Source organism: Chionomys nivalis, chromosome 13, assembly GCF_950005125.1.
Source record: "Chionomys nivalis chromosome 13, mChiNiv1.1, whole genome shotgun sequence".
Classification (NCBI taxonomy): Eukaryota; Metazoa; Chordata; class Mammalia; order Rodentia; family Cricetidae; genus Chionomys; species Chionomys nivalis.
The window spans coordinates 39,562,141-39,586,261 of record NC_080098.1 but is presented as its reverse complement, the minus strand read 5'-3'; the positions used below and the strand labels follow the sequence as shown (position 1 = coordinate 39,586,261).

Here is a 24,121-nt window from a genome sequence, read left to right as displayed (position 1 = left end):
GTAAAATAACACAGTGTCTACATACTAGCTACACACATGTCCCTCCTGTGTACTTCAAGCCATGTCTATATTAGTTATAATTGTGCAATGTAACTGACATGCAAGCTTCTGTCTAGAAAGCAATGACATGCCTGTGGAAGTCTTAGCTGAACCTACAGATGTGCAACCTGTAGAAAGGGAAGAGGGCAGAGTTTTTGTTACATACCTATTTTCAATTTCTTCAAAATTACTCACACTAGTAATCAACGCACTCCCGATCCTTCAAAAGAACTGATTTCTGTGACAACCATCAATTTTCCCGGATTCCAAAAAGGCCCAGAAAGTATATGTTTATGGAGATAGTAATTGAGATGTGGTCGAAATTAGAGAAATGATGCTTTTTCAACTACATAATCAATTTCTGACAAAGTCCCTATGATTGTTTAAATGAGAAATGTCCCCACAGGCTCATGTATTTAATCACTTGGTCTTTAGTTGGTGGCATTGTTAGGGAAGATTATGGAACTTTTAGGATATGTAGCTTTGCTTTGTCACTGGGTTGGGATAGGGAGGGATTTGAACTTGCGCTTTGAAGCTTAGCCTTATTTCTTGTTCTCTCTCCTTGTTTCCTGTGTATAGATAAAAATGTGACCAGCCAGCTTTCTGTTCCTGCTGCCACACCTTCCCTGGCTGTGCCAAGCTTTCCACATCATGAAGGCTTTTATGCCCTCGGAAACCATAAGCCAAATAAACCCTATATTATTTACATAGCTTTTTGTCAGGTATTTTTATCACAGCAACAGAAATGCAGCCAATACCATCCTCCAAACTTATATTGCACCCAATATTAAGTCATTTCACCAGCAGGTAAGGGTACCTCAATTTCTTCATTGTAAAATACCTTTTAACTAAATTTCCAAAACAATATGCAAATGCTAATGATACATTCTAAATTTTGAGCACAAAATTTTTAAATGTGAGGTGTCCAGCTCCCATGACAGAGGCTACCATGGCTAGAGGAGAATGAGAAGCCCTCCAGAAACACAGTGGAGCCACAGAAAGGTGAAGGGTGTGGGTGATAAAGAGAAACCAGAGAAAGAGTTTCTGTTATTGGAGAGGAGCCTACTATCTGCTAGCTACTCTGTTGTCTGAGCACACAATAAAATGAAAGTAAAGAGAGTCTAGACAGTGCTGAGATGAAGACCAGGAACTTTGTACAACCTTCCTAGAAATTGATTTTCTTAGAATTGCATAGATCACTGAAGGCAATAAAAATAGATTCTACGATTTCTAACACCCAGGCTTTGCCAGGTGAATTTTGGTATTATAAACCTATTGCAAATTCTCATGTATCAAGCTTTTTTAAAAAGTAGTTATAAGATAGAACATTTTTCTCTCCTTCCTTGGTGGATCTTAGGGACCACTTAAATGATCTAAGTTTGTTTGTGACTGTTGTACAGCTCTCCTAAAGTGCTTTGTGGGAGCTACTGAGGGTGCCCACGCATATGGTATGAGTCTATGTGTTCTACTCCATGGACAGCAGTCCTAGCAACTGCCTCACCATCACCCCAGCTGTTCTGACTACCCATCATTCTTTTTACCTGTGCCTGGTGTCCTCCAGAAGAAGAAGCAGCAAGAACAATGTCACCTGTCTGTTATAAAGAGAAAATAACCAACTGCCTGGCAAAGCCTCTCCCCTTGCCTTCTTCATCTCCCAGACTTTGAAAGAAGACAGGATGATCATTTTGGTTGTCTGCATGTATTAGTTTACTATTGATGTGATTGTTGAGCACCATAACCAAGGAAACTTAGAAAAGAAAGAGTTTAATTGGCATTGCAGTCCCAGGGTTAGGTTAGCATCTTTGGTGGTAGAGGGTGAGGGCACGGAAGCAGGAAACCAGAGCAGGAGCTGAGAAATTACATATTGATCCATAAGCAGGGAGATTAGAGCACACAGGAAATGACACAAGTATTTTGAAATCTCAAAACCTGTCCCCAGTGACATATCTCCTTCAACAAGGCCGTGCCTCCCAATCATTCCCAAACAATTCTACCAGCTGTGGATCAAGCATTCAGATATATGAGCCCATAGGGACCATTCTCATTCAAACCACGACATCATCTGTGTTTCCCATCCTCCAGTAGACTGATACCACTCTCACTGTCACTACTGAGACCGCTTAGCAATCCTGACAGCCTACAGAAGAAACAGAAGAGAGGGCTGCAATAAAAAAGAGTGAGGGGGGGGAAGGGTAGGGGCATGTGTTGGGCCTCCTCTGACATTCTACTTGACCTAGAAAGCCTCCTGTCTAACAGCCACAGTGGCCACTAGCTTAGGAAACTGGACAGTTGCCCATGCAGCACTCTGAGGTAGCTGACGCAACCCTAGAATTCTATGAGAACAGTGCATGAAGGATCCGCTTCCAACGATGATCCACCCTCAAACACCCCTCAAGCCTATGTTCTCTTGGCACACCGAACCAAAAAAGGACACCAGACAAAAAGCTGTGAGTCTAAAGCTAATCTCAACTTTAAAAAAATATATATATAAATCTATTTTAAGAAAATTAGGATACACACACATTTCAGGGTTAGATCACAGACACTTTTTATCATGATTGTGGGTTACATTCATATTCTTAAAAATCCATTTCTAAAAATAACAATTTAGTTTTAGTTCACGTCAAAAATAGCTCAACAATCATCAATTCATCCATTCCACAAGCATTTCCTAAAACTTACTCTATTCAACTGTAGTGAAAAGAATAATGAACATCATAGAAAAGAAATCCGGAGACTCACAGAAAGACAAGGGCAAGGAAAGACACAGACACCAGGACAATTCAGTTGAAATACTATTCTAAGAAAATTATAATATGCTAGAATTATGTGATTCAATATACTGAGTACTTATTAACTTATAGGCATGTACTAGACATTTGACTTACATTGTATGCTAACATTTCCAACATTCTCTGAAGTTGTGTTTTCTAAAATTTACAAGTGAGCATTCATTCTAGGAATCTAAGTGACTTTCCAATCAATAGAGTTGCAGAATTCAAATATCTGCAACTCAATGATCCTCTAGTAAGATTGCTTCTTGTTTTATTTAACACCATCACTGTGAGACAGGCCACTAAAGTTGCTGGGAGGCTTCAGAGCTTGAATACAAGGGAGGGCTGGCATGTTATAAGTGTATCCATAGGCCCAAGTTCTTCCATGCAGTCTCAATGGTTTTTTTCTCAGAAGTGCTCATATATACAGAACTTCCAGGGAAAGGGGACAGGATGGTGGCTTTCTACTTTAGCCTTCCCTATGGCTGGATCTTTCCAGGACAAAAAAAATACATAGTTTTTAGAGGCCTTCTTCCCCATGGCAGAGGCAGAGGCCGTCATGCCTGTCTGCAAAGGTGCAGAGCACTGCTTGTAAAGGCTGTCAAGTGGCTGCCTTCACAGGAGGGCTGGGGCAGCTCTTAGCACACCGGAGTGTGACTGAAGTAAAATATGTGTTGTGTGCCAGGCATTCTCAGTTCGAACAAGGCGCCTCCCCATTTGGCCCAAATAGATGTGTGCAGAATATACTTAGAGCTTCCTCTTGCCATCTATTCTAAAGAGAGGATGAAAGTATATAAATACAGCATAAAGTTATCAACTTGATAAAGACACTGGCATCCAAACAAATTAAAATAGCTAGCATTTAATTCTGTAGAAGTACTACTATCGGTGTCAATTTTGGGAAGATTAGCCCTAGTTCCAACTGCAGGATCAAACCATTAGCGTTAGCATCATGTTTTGTATTTTATAGGAGACTCGTAGGTTTAGAAAACCTTGACCATCACCACCCCGGGGAAAAGTGAGAAAGTTGGGATTCACGTCCTGAAGCTTCTCCTAAGGCTCTAAACTGCTTACAGACAGTAGCAGTTTTCTCTCAGCCCAACACCACAGCTTTAGCTTATCTTTCCCCAAGGCTACTTTTTTTAGACCCATGCCATTCTAAATAAACCCCAACAACATTTTAAGCTCCTCCTACTGGTATCAGACCCAATTCAGGTGAGTCATTCACCACCCAATTTAAATAGAAATATGGTCCAGAGGTCAGACGAACTGCTGCTGCCGAATAAAACTACCTTCCTTCTAAAAGTAATGCTGTATTAACTTAAAAAAATCTGTATTCATCACTTCCCTGTTGCTGTTATGAAGTACTGCCATCGAGGCAACTCATAGAAGGCAGAATTTATTGGGCTATGGTTCCAGATGGATGGGAGTCCATCGCCATACAGTGAGGAAGCATGGCAGCAGGCAGACACGGTGACTAGAGCTGGAAGCTGAGAGGTCCTACCTTAACCCTCAAGCAGGAAGTAAAGAGCACACTGGGAAGTGTGGTAGGTTTTGAAACCTCAAAGCTGGCCTCTAGTGACACTCTTCCTCCAGCAAGGCCACACATCCTAAACCCACACCCAAACAACTCACCAACTAGGGATTAAGCATTCAGACATCTGAGTCTATGGGGGACATTCTTATCAAACTGCCACAGAGAAACTGACAACTTCTAAGTAGTTAATCGTGTCCCCCTGTCTCCTCCTATTCAGAAATAGGGATTTCTCCACTGTGCCTGACTCATTTTTGCTCCGTTCTTGAAACACTCACTCCACTTCCACAATACAGTACTGAATAGGGGGTTGTAAAAGTCAATAAAAAATAAATAAATAAATAAGAATATTTATGAATATGAATATTATAAATATGAATGTTTACTTTGAAGTATATGAAATTGATGATGTTTTAAATGTTGTGGACACCAAAATCTATCAATTTTGAATACTTCAAACTAAATCTTTGGGACAAATGTTTAACTTCAGAGAGAAAAACTAAAAAGAACCCAGTAGCTTCTGCAGAGAGAAGTCTCTTTCTCTCTCACATCACTGTGCCAGCTGAGCAGCCCAGGTTGCCAGGAGACCTAGACTCCTGTGATGTCACTGTCTTGTTATAATCAATGCACGAGATGGCATGCGTCCATCATGCAGCATAGAACAGCATCTCTACCTCCTTTCGTCCAACCAAAACCAAACAAAATTGTCCTAACAGTTTGTCTTGCTTTACGAAAATCCAGGGGATTGGAAAAAAAGACTTCTTTGAAGTGAAAGAAATGTGACGTGAGGCCCCAAGCATTTATATATGTGAGTACACACTGGCCCGCGACTGCCATATAAAGGAACTGAGCTGAGAGTGACTTTATATATGTGAGTACACATAGACCAACGATTGCCATATAAAGGAACTAAGGTGAGAATGACTTTATATATGTGAGTACACATTGACCTGCGATTGCCATATAAAGAAACTAAGGTGAGAGTGACTTTATATATGTGAGTACACACTGACCCGTGATCACCATATAAAGGAACTGAGGCAAGGATGACTTTATATATGTGAGTACACATTTATATGGCGGTTGCCATATAAAGGAGCTGAGGTGAGAGTGGCTTTGTTAAAATGCAGAGTATACGCAAGAGGATTTTAGCTATGCCCCACCCCAAGAACTAAATAACAACAATCTTGTGACAAAATTCCCATCCCAGAAGTTTAGAGGTGTAGTTTATCACCAGTCTAGTATGGAGAAGGTCCTGAATGCAATCGCAGCATTCAAAGAAAAAATATATCACCACAAGGGATATTCTGAAATAACAGAAATATTTTCAACACTTGGAATTTTTCAGTGTTTGGTTTGGTTTGGTTTGGTTTTTCATTATTTTGTTTTTCAACTTGACACAAGTTAGATTTATCTGGGAAGAGGAACCCCTACTGAGAAAATGCTTCTACTATATTGGTCTGTAGGAAAGTCTGAAGTATATTCTCTTGATTAGTGATTATTGGGGAACAGATCAACACACAGGCATTGATACCATCTTTGTTTTGGTGGTCCTGAGTTATATAAGAAAGCAGGCTGAGCAAGACATGGAAAGCAATTCACTAAGTGCCCTTTCCTCTCCTCCCTTTGAAGTGAGGACAACACCAGGATTAGAGGGGAGTTATACCCTTATGTCCCACTGAATACTACAGAAAAATCACTTTTTGGATTGTCCCAATAACAACCTAGGATACAACTATGTAACAGTGGCTGCCTAAGGTAACCAGATGAAGAAGACCTGAAGTTTATTTTCCCTAAGCTGTTCATGAGACACGTGTGGGGAAAACAGAAACACTTGGAAGTCAGGCTGGGAAACTTGACACATATGAAGACGGCTCCAGTTGTCATGGCAGTGGCATGAGAAATATAAAAGAAGTAAATAAATGTGTTTGTTCACAGATGGAAGGCCCAAATATTGTTAATGCAGTAATTCATCGTCATTTCTTATATTCATTCAAAGTACACTTTATTTTAAAATCTCATCTGATTTTTTGAAGCAATTGTCAACTTTTTCCCAATACTGTCAGCTATGCAAAGCACCTAAGAAAGTCAATACAGTTGAAAAACAACAGGGTTGGGGGAGCTAATCATGTAGTTTCAAAGTTCACTGTTACATCATTAGGCAGCATGATACTGCTTTAAGAAAAGGATGGACACCAGGACTGGACTAATGTTTAGTCATTTATACTACTAGATATATGTCATACCATATGAATATTATATGTGTATTATGTATATGTATGTATATGTATAAGCACCTTTAGCAAAATTCAACTGACTATATATGTATATATGTTGAATTTTGCTAAAGGTGCTTATATAATATATGGGAGAACTGATTATTTCTACAACAAATGATGCTGGGGAAATTGGAAACATATGCCTCAAATCTAACCAACCAACAACAAAAAAAAAAAAATAATCAGACCCTTCATACTAGGCTCCAAACTTAATTCATAGTCTATCATACACCTAATATGAAGACTAAAACTGCAAGTCATAATGAAGAATAGCTTTGTGACGTTTGGACTAGGCAAAGACTTTTCAGACAAGACACTAATGGCACAAACTACAAATGAAAGAAAATCACTATATTAACATATAAAAATTGGTGCTTCAAATGACACTAAGAAAATGGAAAGACAATATTTGTAAGTCAAGTACCTTTTAACGGAATTGTATGAAAAAATTTATAAATATTTTTTGATACTAGGAGCCCAGGCTGGGCTCTGTAGATAAAAATGAGTCTGAGTTCTTGGCCTTTTGCCTCTTTCTCTCTGTTCTAGCATCACCAGCAGACACTGCCAGGCCTGGCTTATGCATTATTCTTACACTGAGAGATGTCAGTCATTAGTCAGACAAATAGTACTGTATGATTCCATATATTAAAAATAACTAGAATAAACAAAATTCACAAAGACAAAAAGTAGAGGTCACACACATTCTGAATAGACTTTATCCATGTAAAGCAATTTTAATAGTAATCAAAGTTTCCTACAAATAAAAATATCAGGTCTACATTGCATCACTAGTGAATTCTTCCAATATATGTAAAATAAAATCAACACAAATCCTTTGAACACTTGTAAAAATGTGAAAGATGAGAGAATGCATCCCTACTCTCTAGCCTTTACTACCTAGATCCAAAGTCAAACAAAGACATCATAAGAAACTACAAAGCAGTATCTGTTATGAGTAGTATAACATATGCCTTCGAGAAAATAATAAAAAAGGTTTCCTGGAAAATGGAGCTCTTTCTTAGTAGACCCAAATCTTCCTCTGAGTTCCTTTCTTCCTACTATCACTTTAAGCAATTTAATTACTTCTCCGACCATAATAAAACAGACATGAGCAGAGTAAGTCTAAATATTCCTCAAATCCACTCATTATCTGTTACCCACAAAAAAAAAAAACAAGCAACAGTTTGTTAGCTTATATTTCATCTTCCTGTATCTTCTGAGATTGCTGCATCAGCCAGCACTGCTATAAATAAAGACTGTTCTTTGTAGAATCAGATTACACAGAATACATAATGCTATGCAAGCGGCCATGCCATGTACTCCATTCTCAACAAGAAAGTCATTTGGTCTTTGACACACTTCCAATTTGGCTTCCAAAAAACTGAATGATGTCTTTGACATTTAGGTAGGCTTTTTGAAGATAAGGTTATTCTAAAGCATCCTATAGGGCACTGTTTACCTCACTTCTCTGTACTACATTGGAGGCAAGCTTTTTTACTATCCCTATTAGAACACTACATGCTCACAAACAAGAAGTCAAAAACAAAAACTCATCCAGGTAGTGGTAGTGCACACCTTTAAGCCCAGCAATTTGGAGGCAGAGGCAGGCAAGACAGACCTCTATGAGTTCAAGGTCAGCCTGGTCTACAAGAGCTAGTTTCAGGACAGGCTCCAAAGCTATAGAGAAACCCTATCTCAATAACAAAACAAAAAAACTCAACCCAAAAGCACTATACTTTACAATATTCATCATGCCCTAAAACTACCAAAGGAACTTATTTAAATATAGATGCTCAAGTCTTATTTAAGAGATTCTGATTTGGGAAACTGGTATCTGGGTCTAGGAAGATGCATTTTAACACTCCCCAGTCAGTACACCTGGCCACACCACCTGGAAGTAGTTGATTTCCAGGTACTTTTTTATTTTTAAGGAGTAATGATGGGCCATGTGAATCCCCAAGAGGCCCTGAGATGTAGGTCATAGGTTTCATCTCAGTTCAAGAACACTATTTCAATGGACACAAACATTTTGTAAAGGATGAAGGGTAAATTTAGAAAGTTTTCCCTAGAGATACTTAGAAAAGAGCTCATTGAACAGAGACAATAGGAAGGAAGTAGAACGTGTACTATAAAATCTGTAGGTTAGGGGCTGGAGAGATGGCTCAGTGTTTGAGAGCATTGCCTGCTCTTCCAAAGGTCTTGAGTTCAATTCCCGGCAACCACATGGTGCTCACAACCATCTGTAATGATGTCTGGTGCCCTCTTCTGGCCTACAGGCATACACACAGACAGAATATTGTATACATAATAAATAAATATTTAAAAAAAAATCTGTAGGTTAGAGAACCAACACAGTCTATAGAAATGACTAAGATATTGAGGAGCTTTAGAGTAGAGGCATAACCATATTCTGCAGTCTTCCAGGCCATGCTACCATGAGTTTGGAGAGCATTTAAGGCTTAGTCTATCTGTGCTACTTAAGAGTTTGCAACCATGATTCAGTAAAGAAGAGAAGACTACTTGAAATTAGAGATTGTCCTCTCTAGCTGTAAATTGTTGTGAAATAGAATTTTTTATTAACTACGTAAAGCTGTGTTGCATTTGTTTGTTTTGCAGAATAATAGTTTAACTGTGTACAGATGTGTGGCGTTTGTTTACACTGCATTTGTTTAACTATGTAAAGATGTGTTTCTGTTTCATCTTGCCTGCCTAAGGCACCTGATTGGTCTAATAAAAAAACTGAATGGCCAACAGCTAGGCAGTAGAGGGATAGGTGTGCCTAGTGGGCAGAAAGAATAAGTAGGAGAAGGAATCTAAGCTGAGAAGAAGGTAAGGGAGAAAGAGAGGGAGAGTCCTGGGACCAGCCAGCCAGGCAGTCACCAGACAGACAAAGAGGCAGGAAAGAAGGCTAACAGAATGAAAGAAAGGTTAAAAAAAATCCCCACAAAATTTAGATGAAGAGAAACAGGTTAAATTAAATTATAAGAGCTAGTGGAACAAGCCTAAACTAAGGCCAAGCATTCAAAACTAATAATAAGTCTCCAGGTCATTTTGGGGGGCTAGCAGTCCAAGAAAACCCACTCCAGTAAATCATCTCATACTGATTATTCATATATTCAGGACCACAGCCTACAAAACAAGCAAGAAAATGCCCACCAGAAACAAGATGGCACCAGTCTTGATATGTTTATCTCTCCTGTCTCCTCTTTTTTCTCATCTACATTAATGCGCCAAAAATTGCATATGTACACATACCTAAGCAACTAATTAAATGTGAGGACTTCAAATGTGATCAAACCTTTTAGAGACAAAATAATCTTTTATATGTGTGACATTTGAAAATTTATGACTTACTTTTATTTTGAACTTCTGATAGTTTAAGATAAGAACCCATAGTCTAAAAACATCCATGAAAACTAGCTGAGTTGGAATGTACTGCTTGGTACAAAGGAGTTTTGTATGGCTACTAATTCAGAGGGTGAGTCAGCTCTGATTGAGTATCTTGACTTGTGCCAAGGGGCCAAGTATACCTTTAAAGAGCCTTTCCATATATGGGCTGAAATCTGATTTCACTAAAGAGGAACTGTCACTAAGATTGGAACATGTTAATTTGGAACTCTTTTGCATAGTTAAACATCTAAATGGTGGGAGATGTCTTTACAAGGCTAATATTTACAGTTGATTCTATGTTCTATATTATGATTTTTATTTATGCTCAATGAATATATGCAAAGAGTAAGAAGCATTGTGGTGGTTTGAAAAATGATCCCCAAAGGAAATGGCACTATTAACAGGTGTGGCTCTGTTGTCACAGGTGTGGCCTTGTTGGGAGAAGTGTGTTGCTGTGGAGGTAAACTTTGAGGTCTCATATATACTCAAGCTACATCCAGTGTCTCAGACCATTCCCTGCTGCCTGCAAGATAAGATGTAGGACCCTCAGCTCTTTCTCCAGCACCATTTTTGCCTGCATGCAGTCATGTTCCCCAGCATGATGGTAATGGAATGACCCTCAACTGGAAGCCATCAGCTCAACTAAACATTTTTCCTTTATAGGAGTTGCCATGGTCATGGTATCTCTTCATAGCAATAGAAACCCTAAGACAGGCATGGAGTATTTCCTGAATCCTATGTTTAGCTCATTCCTACCCACACCCTACATGCCCAAAGTCTTCAGTACATTCAGAAGATCTTAGCATAATATCAACCTTCTTCATACAAGGATTTCCAACACTCTTCCTGGAGTTATTTCCCTGCAAACAAAGCCTATTTTTCCATGCAGAAATTTTTAGTAAGATTTTTTAAAATAATTATGGGGTTTCTTGTATGTTCAAAGATTTAGCTTTCTTCCAACTCCTGCTCTTCTGTATGAATGAGGAGGACAGTTTTGTTGACTGCTTTGTTTCAAGTACAGACATAACTCAGAGAAAGTTCAGGTCCAGATGCAGACTATACAGCAAAATGATTGTCACAATAAGGCAAGTGATATGAAATTTTCATTTCTTACTGCACACAAAAATTATGTTCACACAGTATATTATTATGTATAAAAATAATATCTATACATAACAAAATTTATTGATTAAAAGGAAACAAAATCATTTGAAGTTGTTAGTTACCACAAATATTTAATGTAATACTAATAAATATTATTATTGTTATTATTATAAGTTATGTCTGCTTCCAGCAAGGGCCTTTCACATATTAGATTCTTAAGAAATGTCTTCGACTTGAATAAAGAATTTTGCCTGATTGACTTGACAATAGAATAACTATTGATTGCATAAACTTAGCATCCTGTAAGGACAGGGGTTAGATGCCATCACAACGTGCATTTAGACAAGTGCTATGAGCATTTCATTACATTAAAGACAGTTTAAGATAGGAAAAACACATATATGTTTATTAATATGTCTCATTTTCTTATATTCAAGCTTCTTCACTCATTAAAAAGGCTTTCAACTAAATAACTGTATCAGAATAAGATGAAAACGACTGAAATTGTGGGTTTCTGATCTTTGTACATCTATTCTAAGTACTGTGGAGATAACCAAGACTGGTAGATGCTTATGGAGTAACATTTTCATTATCTCAAAACTAAGACCTTATCTATGGCTTCATATAGCTTTCCAAATCAGAGCTTTTTCTCAAATGTGTTGAAGAAGTACAATTCCAGCTAAGGAGAAGACTTAAATTTAGACTGTGAATCAATAAGAGTGCAAGTTAAGCATTTTCTTGTTGAAAGGCAGCCCACCAATGTATTCCCAGAAGTTGTGATTATTAGCACTTTAATTCTGCGTGGTACCACATCTAGGTATATTTTATATGTACAGCCATTATAATCTTTTACAAGTAGATTTCTTGAGCCCTGTGATGTCTGCATTTTCATCCTGTGATGTTAAACATTATTAAGAATGTTGAGAAAACTGTACTTATGGCATAGGAAGTTTTATATCTTCATTCCCTGCACAGAAACCTTTCAGCCCACTTACTTTCTTCAGAGTTCTACACAAATGATTCCTGTTATAAGTACCTAGAAATTTTTAAATTGCATTTGAATAATTGCATAGAAATTTCCACTTTAAGAAGTGAGAAAAATCATAAATTTTAAAAATATATGTTCCCATACCTAATTCCTCCTTTTCAAGGTACCTTAAAATATTATTTTATGTAAAACCTAATGATATGTATATATTGATATATAAAATCATATACATGCTTGTTTGCATATAAACATACACAGCTCCCCAAATAGGTCATGTTAAAAGCATAATAGTCACATTCCTTATTGTTTAAACCTAACTTCCTGTCATCCTAATTCTCAGCTCTTCTTATACTGGAGAAAGGAAGATGCATGGGCATATGGCTTTGTGGGGTGGGGGGGGACAAAGAAAACCTCACTCGAACAAGAACGCCCTGTGAGCAATTATTTCTCATTTTCACAATTCCTAATTCTAACAGAGTGAGGAAAGTTGTCTGAAGAGAAGATGTCCTGGTCTGGAAATAGAATATCTGAAAGTATATAATGTATAATGAACAGAGATTTATCAGTCACAGTTCCAGATGTTAGAATATCTAAGGCAGAGGAACCAGCATATGACCAGAGCCTTCATCCCCTATAACCCTATGGCAGGAGACTGATGTACAAGAAAGAACAAGAGATCACACAGCAGCCACAAGCCCTAGTGAGTCAGCATTCATCCATTACAAAGGCTCATGTCTCTCTCATGATCTAAGCCCCACCCCAGGCTCCTCTTTACAATTCTGTTATCTGAGGATTAAGTTCCAATATATGCTTTTTGGTGGGCAGTCAATTCTCAGAAGGAGGTAAAAAAAAAAAAAAATGTGGCACATGGATTAAGCAACAACAAAGCCTCGGGGAAATTTTTAAAGGGAAACCATGGTATGTCCTAGCCATACCAGCTATTCTTCTGTAGGCAAGACTCACAGAAAGAATATTCTAGGCAAACATATACACACATACATGTGCACACATGCATGTAAAAACTATCCTTATGTCTAATAATAAGCCTAAATGTCTCCACCAACAAAGGAAGGATTCCAGGAAACTCCCATGCCCCATGTCTAGGCATGTGCTAGGAGACAACATTCCTTTTCTTCTCATTTCATTCAACTGGCATTGGGAGGAGCCACACAAGTCCGTCAATATCTGATCGACTTATAAACATGGAAAGGCCACACAGTTCAACCTAGTAATTATAAAATTTCCATCATGGAAGGGACACAAAAGAATTATAGATTATATAATAGCTTCACAAAGAGAAAAGAAAACAACCAGCAAAATCCTTAGTATAATTTCACAAAAATCAGAACAAGCTTGATATCTGGGTCTCCTTTAGAGTGATGTATTTACTGCTTAGCATGGTGGCATATATGGGGGAGAAATAATCACAAAATATGACAACATACAAATATTTTCCATAAAACAAGAAAAATACAAGCCATGCAAAGGAAAGACATGCAATAGACTTCAAGAAACAAGTCCCTAAAGGAAATAAACAAAATTATCCAATAGGTAATTGGCAACTGAAGAACATACTCTCTTAACAGAATCAACACCGAGGGAATTGAAAAGCTTGAACACAAAAAGACAAAGAACTAGAAAAAGAAGAGGACAGATCAGTGTCTAGAATGACATAAACAACCCAGTAACTTGATCTAAAGGCACCATCCATACACAGACACTCACTAGCTGAATTTGTAACCATTTTTGTTATAGCATGTGATGGGGAAGGGGAAATAAAGAGATGAGTGCAAATGACCTGAGTCCTTATCTGTCACTATCATAACATATATCTATCACCATCATAACATATATCTGTCACCATCATAACATATATCTGCCACAATCATAACATATCTGTCACCATCATAACATATATCTGTCACCATCATAACATATATCTGTCACCATCATAACATATATCTGTCACAATCATAACATATCTGTCACCATCATAACATATATCTGTCACCATCATAACATATATCTGTCACCATCATAACATATATCTGTCACCATCATAACATATATCTGTCACAATCATAACATATCTGTCACTATCATAACATATATCTGTCACTAAGCATGGATGGTTAAGCCCCTTCCGAGCTGTGGAAACATAATTTTAAGAAATCTTGTGGTTAGTATGAATTGCCTCTAAGAAGCAAAGTTAGAGATTGAGGAAGGCAGGACAGACGCTGGTAAGTACTTCTTACTAATATTTTTGAGGTTTTTTTGTTGGTTTGTTTCATTTTGTTTTGTTATGTTTTTCAAGACAGGATTTCTCTGTAGCTTTAGAGCCTCTCCTGGAACTTACTCTGTAGACCAAGTAGGCCTCGAACTCGCAGAAATCCGCCTGCTTATGCCTTCCCAGTGCTGGGATTAAAGGCATGTGCCACAACCACCCAGCAATATTTGTTTTTTTAAGCAATAGAATCATTAATTAGAAAAGAATGTTTAAATATTAAATGGTGAATAATTAAATTTGTGGTTATTTACATAATCCTGGGAAGGAAAATGCCTCTTAAGGATCCCTTGGTGCCAACTTTTATTCTTCTAGACCAGTATCTACTTTCTTCTGTTCTGAACTTCTTTCTTCTTTCACTGTGAATCCACCTTGTTCAAGGGTCCTCTCAACCCCCCGTTATTTTAGCGATGGTTTATGATTCAGGCCCAATCCAACTATGATTTTGATCCTTAAGTTAATAGGAAGTTGTCACTTTTAGAAACGGATACAAGATCCACTGAAGCCAGTGAGTACTACAGCCCCTAAATATATAGATAGATAGATAGATAGATAGATAGATGATAGATAGATAGATAGATAGATAGATAGATAGATAGATGTATATAGATATATATGTACAAAATTATATACATAAATATGTTATATTTATGTATATAATTCCCATAAAATTTGGGAATTATAAAGAAAAAGCATGTGCTTCTCTGGAGCCCCCAAGAGAAGTAAGTAGAAAGACAGCTGAGCTCTGATTCCATGTAGGCCTCAAGTGTGTCTTGTCCGAATTTAAACAGGCAATACCATGGAGCATGATGGGCAAGCACTGGACTGCTCAGGTGCAAATCTGATTTGCTATGAGTTAATTGTGTCATCAACTTGTTCCTCATCTACAAAATTGGAGTAGTAAAGGTCCCTGAGTTGATTAAGTGATTTAGTATGTATAAAATACATATATATGCATTCATTTATATCAATTCAAGTATGCATAGGTGTGTAACTTAATACATATATGTAATATAGTAAAAATCATTTAACTATGTGTAAGGTAAGTTATTATCTAGTTTTATTATGCATTATTAAATTCTTCTTTTCTTTAAGTAGCTTTGAGTTTTCTGATAGTTAACAGAATCCTGGCTTACCCACCCAACTGATAGATTTATGCATCTTCCCATAAACATAAACACTGTCATTACCATACCATGTCATTTAAAGTAAATTTAAAAAGCCTTAAAATTAGTAGCAATGTTGCCCTTGTATATAACAAGATGGAGACTCTGTAGCTAAAACAGGAAGTTTCACAAATTGAAAATAAATGAGAATGTAACAGTTCTGTTTTCAAAGAATGAACAAATGACATTAATAATAAACTACTTTTCCCCATGATACAGCTAAACGTTATTACTTAGAGTTGGCTAATGTCTGATGGACTGCTGGAAAGAAAAAGAAGTATATATAAATACTCAGGAAGCAATTCAGCCATAATAAAAATATGCATAATTATTTTTAGAAATTGGCCTAAGGTCATAATTAAGATTGTGGGTAAATATTCTTCCTAGTATTACTGGCTTGCATTTATATAAAGAAACACCGAGAAATGAATAACCAAAAGCAGAATTCATTAGTCTGTATGCACCAATATTATATTCAGACATTTTATGTGCCGATATAAAATATGTACATGAATAGGAGGTATTTCACCATTATTAAATGAGATAAATAGGTTCCTCAATTGTTCAGTGAAGGTCTGTTGAGCTGTATAAGTGTATGCACATGTATGTGGAAAGTCTAGTAGACTATACATCAGGTGATAGTACAATCTCTGCACACCGTCTTAGCCAAAAGGCTGAGAAGTGAAGACAGTAAAATCTCTAGGAGGCAGAACTATGAGATCCCTAATCTGTTGGATTTAGTTCCTACTTACACGTATATTTAATTTTTCCTTCAATGACTTCAACTGACATTCAGGGGGAAAACATATTTTTTTAAAAATTTTAGAAAGTTGTAAGTCACCTCTAAGGGTAATTTCAAGAAGACATTTGCAGTCAAACTGTGCTCAAGCCATTAGAAGCAGAGCTGAAAAGAAATTCAACCTTCATTAATAAAATCTGCTTTAACCAACCAAGGAGCAAAGGGGCTGATGGACATGTGTGGCATTCATCTGGTGAAATAGAGAGTCTACACGGGGGAGGAAGAGACCAAAGAAGCAGAAAGAGGGGACCAGTGGGGAAATTGCAGCAAGTACAGCTGCCAGTTGGGCTTTGCTAAGCAGCTGAAGTCCCTTGCACCAACCATACTCCAATGCTGCTCAGTTTCAAAGTCAGGACAGAACCCCTTCTCTCAGCCTCCTGGTGTCCGAATTCCCTACACTAGCACAGCAGGTACAATACATAAGCAACAGTCCCAGGGAAGAAAACAAGAGAACTGAAACCCTGTGAAGTAGGAGGACCCTTGAACTCCCTGTTATAAAAGAGTGGGCACCACCACCAACTGCCAAAATAACAGGCATTTAACCTTAAGTAGATGAAGAAAAGAGTTGTCAACAGTTCATACAGGTTAGGATGCTCTGTCATAAAAGATTGCAGGCTCCTTCATTTATGTGGAACATATTAACAGCTGGTGACCTAGATTAATATGTAAAAAATCAGACCATATCACAAAATTACTTCACAGATGGAAAGCCGACTCAGTGAAAAGCCTCAGACGAAAATTTCACGTGATTATTTTAGTGGGAGGGGTAGCCACAAGTGGGCGAAATAAAATGTGGAAAAATGATGACAAAGTCCTGCCTGGGTCTCAAGGTGGGCAAACATCTGGTATCTGGCTATTTCCTGGCCAAGCACCCAGGGGATGGAAGGGGGCGAGTAGTCTGCCTAATTCAGCTTCGGGGGAGTGGCAGGAGGATCGTGGAGTTCAGGATGAGCTTGGGTAGATATTAAAAGCAATGCAATCCTCTTACAGCACTGGGAGGATGCAAGCGTGCAGGATGTGTGCAGGGAGGGAGGGGCTGCAAGCAGCTACTGAGCCTTGGCCCAGGGAAGGACAGAGATCAGTCAATGTTCCCAGGCTCAGCTCTAGGAGCAGCCCAAAGTGGGGGCAGTTTGAACTTGGGTAAGTGCTGACCAAGTGAGAAACAAGGAAAATCTGATTTCTAGAAAGACAGGAAAACACCAGAGACCCTCATTCCAGGGGCAGAAATTAATCTCATATGAAATAAGTGCAGTTCGGTTTACCCCAGGATCACTAGCCCAGGTTCATGCTCAAACACAATGTTCAAGCTCCCATATAACGCCCTTCGCTCAGGACAAATGAAGACCTCTAATTAGAGGGGTCAGATATAGCAATCTGGGAAGCTGGGGAACCCAGTGCCTTGTAAAATACCCCCCTCGCGCGCCCGGAGCTGGACTTACTATGGATCTGGGTTGAGTTTGTGCACATCCCTCAGGAAGAGACATAATTTACAATGGCTAATTTACTCCGGAGCTTGCGAAACAACTGAGACCCTAGCCCCTCTGATAGGAGTGGGGCTTGTTTTGCTTCTTCTTAAGCAGAGAAACCAACATTTTGCGCAGAGACGTGCAAAAAAATAACTCTGAGATTGGGGTTATTTATTTTTGACCTTCCAGAGGGCACTGGATTCAAAAAGGACACGGATTCAGAGGGAGAAAGTGTGCATTCCCTCGAACTCCAGTTAAGCACTGTACGAAGGTGTTGATTGTTTATTGTCCGTCCCATTGGTCCATGCACGTCTGGGTGTCTTCTCTGCTTAAGTCGTTCGTTTCGACCCCGCTCAAACAGGCACAACACCCCCACCCAGGAAAACTGGATGCGACAATCTCCCTCCCGGATCTGCGGCCACGGACGCCTGAGCTGCGTGCGGGAGAGCCCGAGCTCTGGAGGTGCGGCCGCCAGGCGCCGAGAGATGGAGGAGCCAGGGAACGCAGCTCAAGGTGCAGCCAGAGAGCAGCTGCACCTGCCACCTCTGGTCCCCGGAGGCGTGACTAGGAGAGCGGCCACCCTAAGTGAGCTCCGGTGGTCTGGCGCACTTCGTGACCGGGAGACCAGGAGTCTGCTGGTCCCTGGCGTACCCTCCGCCGTGCCGTGCCCACGCTGCCTGAATGGATCTTGCCTGGCTGCAATCACTGGGCGCAGAGACAGGGGACTCCTCCATCTACTCCCTCCAGGGCTCCGCAGCTCGCCGCACCTGGACCAGCGGCCCTGCAGCGCGCAGCCTGCCAGAAGCCAGCACCGCCATCGGCGCCAGCATCGCCTCGCGCCACCTGCCCCACCGCCCGCCACCCTCTGCTGACCTTTTCCTGCGCGCGGTTGAGCCGCTTCTGCACGTTCTTGGCGAAGATGCCGGTCTTAATGTCGGCCATGGCTGCTGCGGTCCGCAAAGCTGGATGAGCAGAGCGCGCAGCGGGCCGGGCGGCGCGGAGGAGCCCAGGAAAAGGAGGAGGAGCAGGAGGAGGAGCAGCAGAGGCGTGTGGAGCGGAGGCAACGGGTGAGGGAGGGGCGCGGCGGCGGGACCGGCTTAAAGAGAGAGAAGGCGCGGCCACTAGGGGTGGTACAGCCAGGAGTGAGGTGCATTTAAAGAGAGGGAAGAAGCCAAAATGCAAGCGAACACCGTGATGTCTAGAGGAGGAGGTCTAGAGGCGATGAAAAATGAAAGACTTCCCGCAGGCCCAGGGCCTGGGGACAGCTGGGGGTGAGGGACGACTAATACGAGGTGTGCATCAAGGATAGTCAAAAGACCTTGATTCTGTCTCCCGATTAAAGAACAGGAGGAGGTGGGAAGGGCGATCTGCAAAGGTACTAACTGGAAAGTTGCTGCAGAACAGTTTGCAAGACAGAAGGGATAGAGGGATCACTGTGACATTTCCTTAAATCTGAATATGGAAGTGGGGAAGCCCAGGGGAGAAGCACCTACGCACAGGTGCTGCGCCTTGCCAGTTCTCAAATTCCTGCACTGCAGACACACTGGCACAACAGTTTCCGCGAGAAATAGTGCCGTGAGGAGAGCAGACAGGACTATTGGATCTCCCAGAAGTTTTGGTCAATCGAGGCCTCCTTAAAGACCTTCTGACAGTTTTGTTGTTATTGAGACAAGGTCTCTCAGTGGTCGTACCTACTATGCCAACTGTGTGCACGATCAAGAATGTAAACATGCATAGTTGGTATAACAAAAGTTATATTTTATTATACTGATGACCATCACACAAGGTTCACGCTATACAAATTTCTAACTGCGGTTCTAAGCCTATCTCCCCAAGGCTGCTCACATATAGACTTTGGTATCTTTGCTGGAGGTCAGGTCCAGTCTCTAACAGAAGTCTCTGATATGAGGGTCAGGATCCTGGAGGAGAATCTGCAGTGCAAATTAAGGCAGCATCTCTCCAGACATGCGGAGCAGAGCAATGCTCTTGGTCTTTGTCCACATTGTTCAGTGGGCATCATGGGGTTGTGGACATTATGGGTTTCTAAGCCTGTGTCTGAGTGAGTGATGTCACTGGGTTCTGGTTAGCAGGTGCCTTGGGTGTAGTGGGGTTCCTGTCTAAGTTGTTTTTACATGCCTAAAAGGCTTTGTTTTTTACTATACTTATTACACTGACTGTCCTGGAACTTGCTATATAGACCAGGCTGGATTCGAACTCACAGAGATCTGCCTCCCTCTGTCTCCTGAGTGGTGGGATTAAGATGGTCGTTTTTGACAGTCTTAACAGGAAGATATGGTCCTCATTAGCTTAGCAACAGCTGGGCAGAAAGGGAGTTCCAGAAGGCTCTGACAAAGGACAAACTGTGCATTTTCAGGCTTCGTTTAGAGTTTGAGTAGAGAAAGACAGACGGCATCAAACAATTGCAAGTCCGAGACTGAGCAGGCACCAAACACCTGAGTATCCTGCTCCTCCTCTGGAGCTACGGGTGTCCCCTCCCCAAACCAATCCCTAATGTCACTCTTCTGGGAGCTATGGTTTCAGTGCCTTGATTTTGAAACAATGCTTTTGTCACTTTAATGCATAAGATGTGGCGTAAGGACAGTGTGCCAGTTGAAGGACTCGGCTTTGTAGTGGCAGAACTCACTACAGCCAAAGAGGGAACTCAACTAACCCATTATTAAAATGAAATGAAAACAAACACTGACTATGGAGAGTCCACATGGGAAGGGCCAGGGGGTTGAATGCACTGGGAAAGAAAACCACAAATATCCCAATTATCCAACCAACTTCTTGGCTGAATATGGTCACACAGACACATTATCAAGCCCTACAGAAGATCTACCCAGTGGATCCTACTCCAGGATACAGAATGGTAAATAAACACCGTTGTTTCATAAACAGTAGGCACTTTGGATCACTAATCTGTTCCCACAGATCTTCCCTTGGATTGTCTGTCCAATTTTCCTGGAAAAAAAAAAAAAAACAATTCCCAGGACACAAGACTCTCATTGCTAAGACTGAGAGGTGTTGGGGAAAGCAAGATGAGTTGGCCAACCTGTTCCAAGCATCCCACATGCAGTGAAGTTTACCTTACAGAGAAACGAGAAGAAAGCTGAGTCATGGCTCTCAGTGGTGAGCCCTCAGTGAAGAAGAAAACTCAGAAGTTAGAAATTTCAGCCAGTTCTCTCTGGTGGTGGGAGAGGGATTCAGAACCTTGGCTCTGTCCTGAGCTTTTGACTGTGAGAATGCAGGTTTAAGAAGGCCAGAGTAGAGCAGAATGTACTGAAGTTTATCACTTCCTGGTGGCTCTTACGGTGCCTGGCTGGCCCCCTCTGCTCTGGCAATAAGTAAATTTCAACTCCCTCATGTAGATGACCAACGTTCTCTCCATATAAACATGGAAGAGGTATTCTAACTGGGAGACTTACTCTTCCCCAAGCTATCAGTCTGCAACAGAACTACCCTTTGTCTCTCTTGCAGTTATGTCCTACCATATTATTGGAACTCAGCATACATCTCCTGAAACAAAATTGCAAGTGATTATCATTTCTTATTAGTCAGGTGCCCAGTTTTAGTTCTGTAACAGGAGCCGTGCCTTTTCTCGGTAATTCCATCTGAAATTCCAACTGGGCGTGTTAAATAGTTGTTAGGGGCAAAGTTATCACAGTTTACCAGTGGAGAGGTAAATGGGTTCCTGTTTGCAAGTTGCCACAGGGCTCATGCTAGGCACTCTGGAATGCTCACCAAGCATGTTAGCTAACACTTCACGGGTGTGTTGGAAATCCCACTAGACTGAATCACAAGTATCTGTCATGTCAGGTTATGGCCGGGATCAGAGGCACTCTTTAAGAAGCCTGAGCCTGAGATTCCTGAATTGTTCCCAGATTCTCATTAAAAACCTTTGCCTCAGCTGGGCGATGGTGGCGCACGCCTTTAATCCCAGCACTTGGGAGGCAGAAGCAGGCGGATCTCTGTGAGTTCGAGACCAGCCTGGTCTACAGAGCTAGTTCCAGGACAGGCTCCAAAGCCACAGAGAAACCCTGTCTCGAAAAACCAAAAAAAAAAAAAAAAAAAAAAAAAAAAAAAAAAAAAAAAAAAAAAAAAAACCTTTGCCTCTCATCCTGCCCCTCTGTCACTCCCTGATGATTTAATGTTTCTGTCTGTGGCAGGACAATTCGGGAATGTTCTGGACATCCCTTGTTTCAGGAGGTACCTGTCAGTGGGACCAGAGATTTGATAGATTTCTTGCTGCTCAGTGGTCCCTCTCTCCCTCTCTCTCTCTATACATATATATGTATGTGTGTGTATGTGTACATATATATATATATATATATCCTCATAAGTCACATTCCTTTTTCTTGATGATCCTTATTGGATAGTTATTTTTCCTTCTGTCAGCATCCAAACATCCAGGGTCTCTTGAATTTTTCAAGATATGTATTTTCCTGTAAAGACAAGAGCAGAACCATGCTCCAACTTCATATATGAGCGCTGGAAAAACTGGACCCAGAAGCCAGCCATGAAGTCACAAGTGGCCAAGGAGCCTGAGGACGTGGAGTGGCTCTGAGGCATTTAATGAGAAAATATGAAGAACCCAGCTAGCAGCTACTCAGGGCCACTGCACAGAAATTCTATACCCAAATGAACAGTGCCTGATGGTGGCTGGCTAGAGCAGCTGGAGACGGGAGCCCCATGATTCCGGGCTCCAACTGTAGAAGTTAGCTCAGTTCAGGAAATAACCAGGCTAGCTAAAAGATAAAACAATTATATTATTATTTATTATAAGGGTAAAACTCACAAAACAGGAATGAGAAGTCCAAGCTCAGCTGTGCTGCGAGGGAACCGCAGAGAGAGAGAGAGAGAGAGAGAGAGAGCGCCTGGGCCATGCACCATTTTCTCCGGGTCCCAGAAATCCACCCTAACTTGGTCCCACCTCTTAAAAATAATTGGTTGGCAAAGATTCCGCATCAGTGGACCATGTGCATCAACACAGACCCTGGCTGCAGTAGAACCACTGACCTAGACATGGTACTCAGCCGCAGCCTGGGTCTGGATGCCACCATGGGCCCAGGTGGAGTACATGCCACTCAGTTAGGCATCACCCTGGCTGCAGGATGGCCCTCAGACAGCAACACAGTCCTAGGTGGGGGCCTAGACCCTGGGTACCCACCCAATCCTCAAGGGCAACAGGTGACTTGGATAGCAATAAAGACCCAGGCTGAGGTAGGGCCATAGACCCAGACATGGCTTTGACTGCAGCTCAAGCCCAGATATCTCCATAGTCCTGGGTAGCAACCCAGGGCAGTCACATTGGGATTGGCCTGCATTGGCATGGCCCTTGAGCACCAATGTGGCCACATATGGTGGCCCAAATCTCAGGCATCCTCCCTGCCTTCAGTGGTAACTGGAACCATGGACATAAATCAACACAGATCAAGGCTGCAGCAGGGTCACAGACCCAGTAATGGCCCTTGGCAGCAGCCCGGAACTGAATGTCACCATGGCACCAGATAGCAACCAAGCCTCACATACCAGCCTGTTCCTCACCACCTTTGCCTCTTTGGATCCACCTCTCTCCACAGGATGCTAACCTCCCTACCTCCCTCTCTTTCACACTCCCTCCATACATATGTTCACCAAAAGGACACCTGATCCTTCTTATCTTATGGCTTCTTCCTACCTGCCCATGGCAAACTACGCTGGGCAGCATGTATGAGTCCATCTCTCCTGCTAGGTTTGAGAGGCAACAAGGCCTGAGCTCCCTCCACCACCCCCAGCCCAGGACAAATTCTACCCCAGAGTGGCATGTGTGATTCTATCTCTGCTGTTCACCAGGATATATTCTCTTACACGGTTGATTTTTAAGAATGAGATAAGTTCCAGCCTTTGTGGCTGTTCTCTGTTTCTAGTTCAGACAACTGAGAAAAAGTGGAGATCTCTCTGGAGGCTGTTGGGTGGGGACTATTTCCTAGTTCATAAGCCCTGTGGGACTCTGACAAGCAATGGGCTTGCAGGTACAGATCTGACAGGTAAAATATTGCATATGAAAATATTACTTGGTCTCAAAAAGTAAAGGACTTGAGCACAACAAATAAAGATCATTTTCTGTAAAATGAAACAAAACAACAACAAAAATTTTAAACCTGGCATACCTGAGGTACATAGATGTTAACCGAGTAGATGCATCTGTTTCACCAAATATTATAATGAAGCCAAAAGCAACTTTCAAAATATGTACAATGGGGCAGCATGGTAGACTTTCCCATAATATCATTGGAGCATAGAAGAGAAGGTAGGC

General features: G+C 40.9%; 1 protein-coding gene across 6 annotated transcripts in view; it reads right to left on the bottom strand.

Annotated features, from left to right (window-relative positions):
* Amph (amphiphysin) overlaps nt 1–18,827 on the bottom strand; it is a 180,195-nt gene extending 161,368 nt beyond the window's left edge. For all 6 annotated transcript variants that reach the window (XM_057787207.1, XM_057787208.1, XM_057787212.1 and 3 more), the window contains exon 1: nt 18,697–18,827. In XM_057787207.1, coding sequence (XP_057643190.1) covers nt 18,697–18,765 — 69 coding nt within the window. In that variant the 5' untranslated portion in view covers nt 18,766–18,827. The remainder of the gene's footprint in view (nt 1–18,696) is intronic.
* Between the last annotated feature and the right edge of the window lie 5,294 nt (nt 18,828–24,121).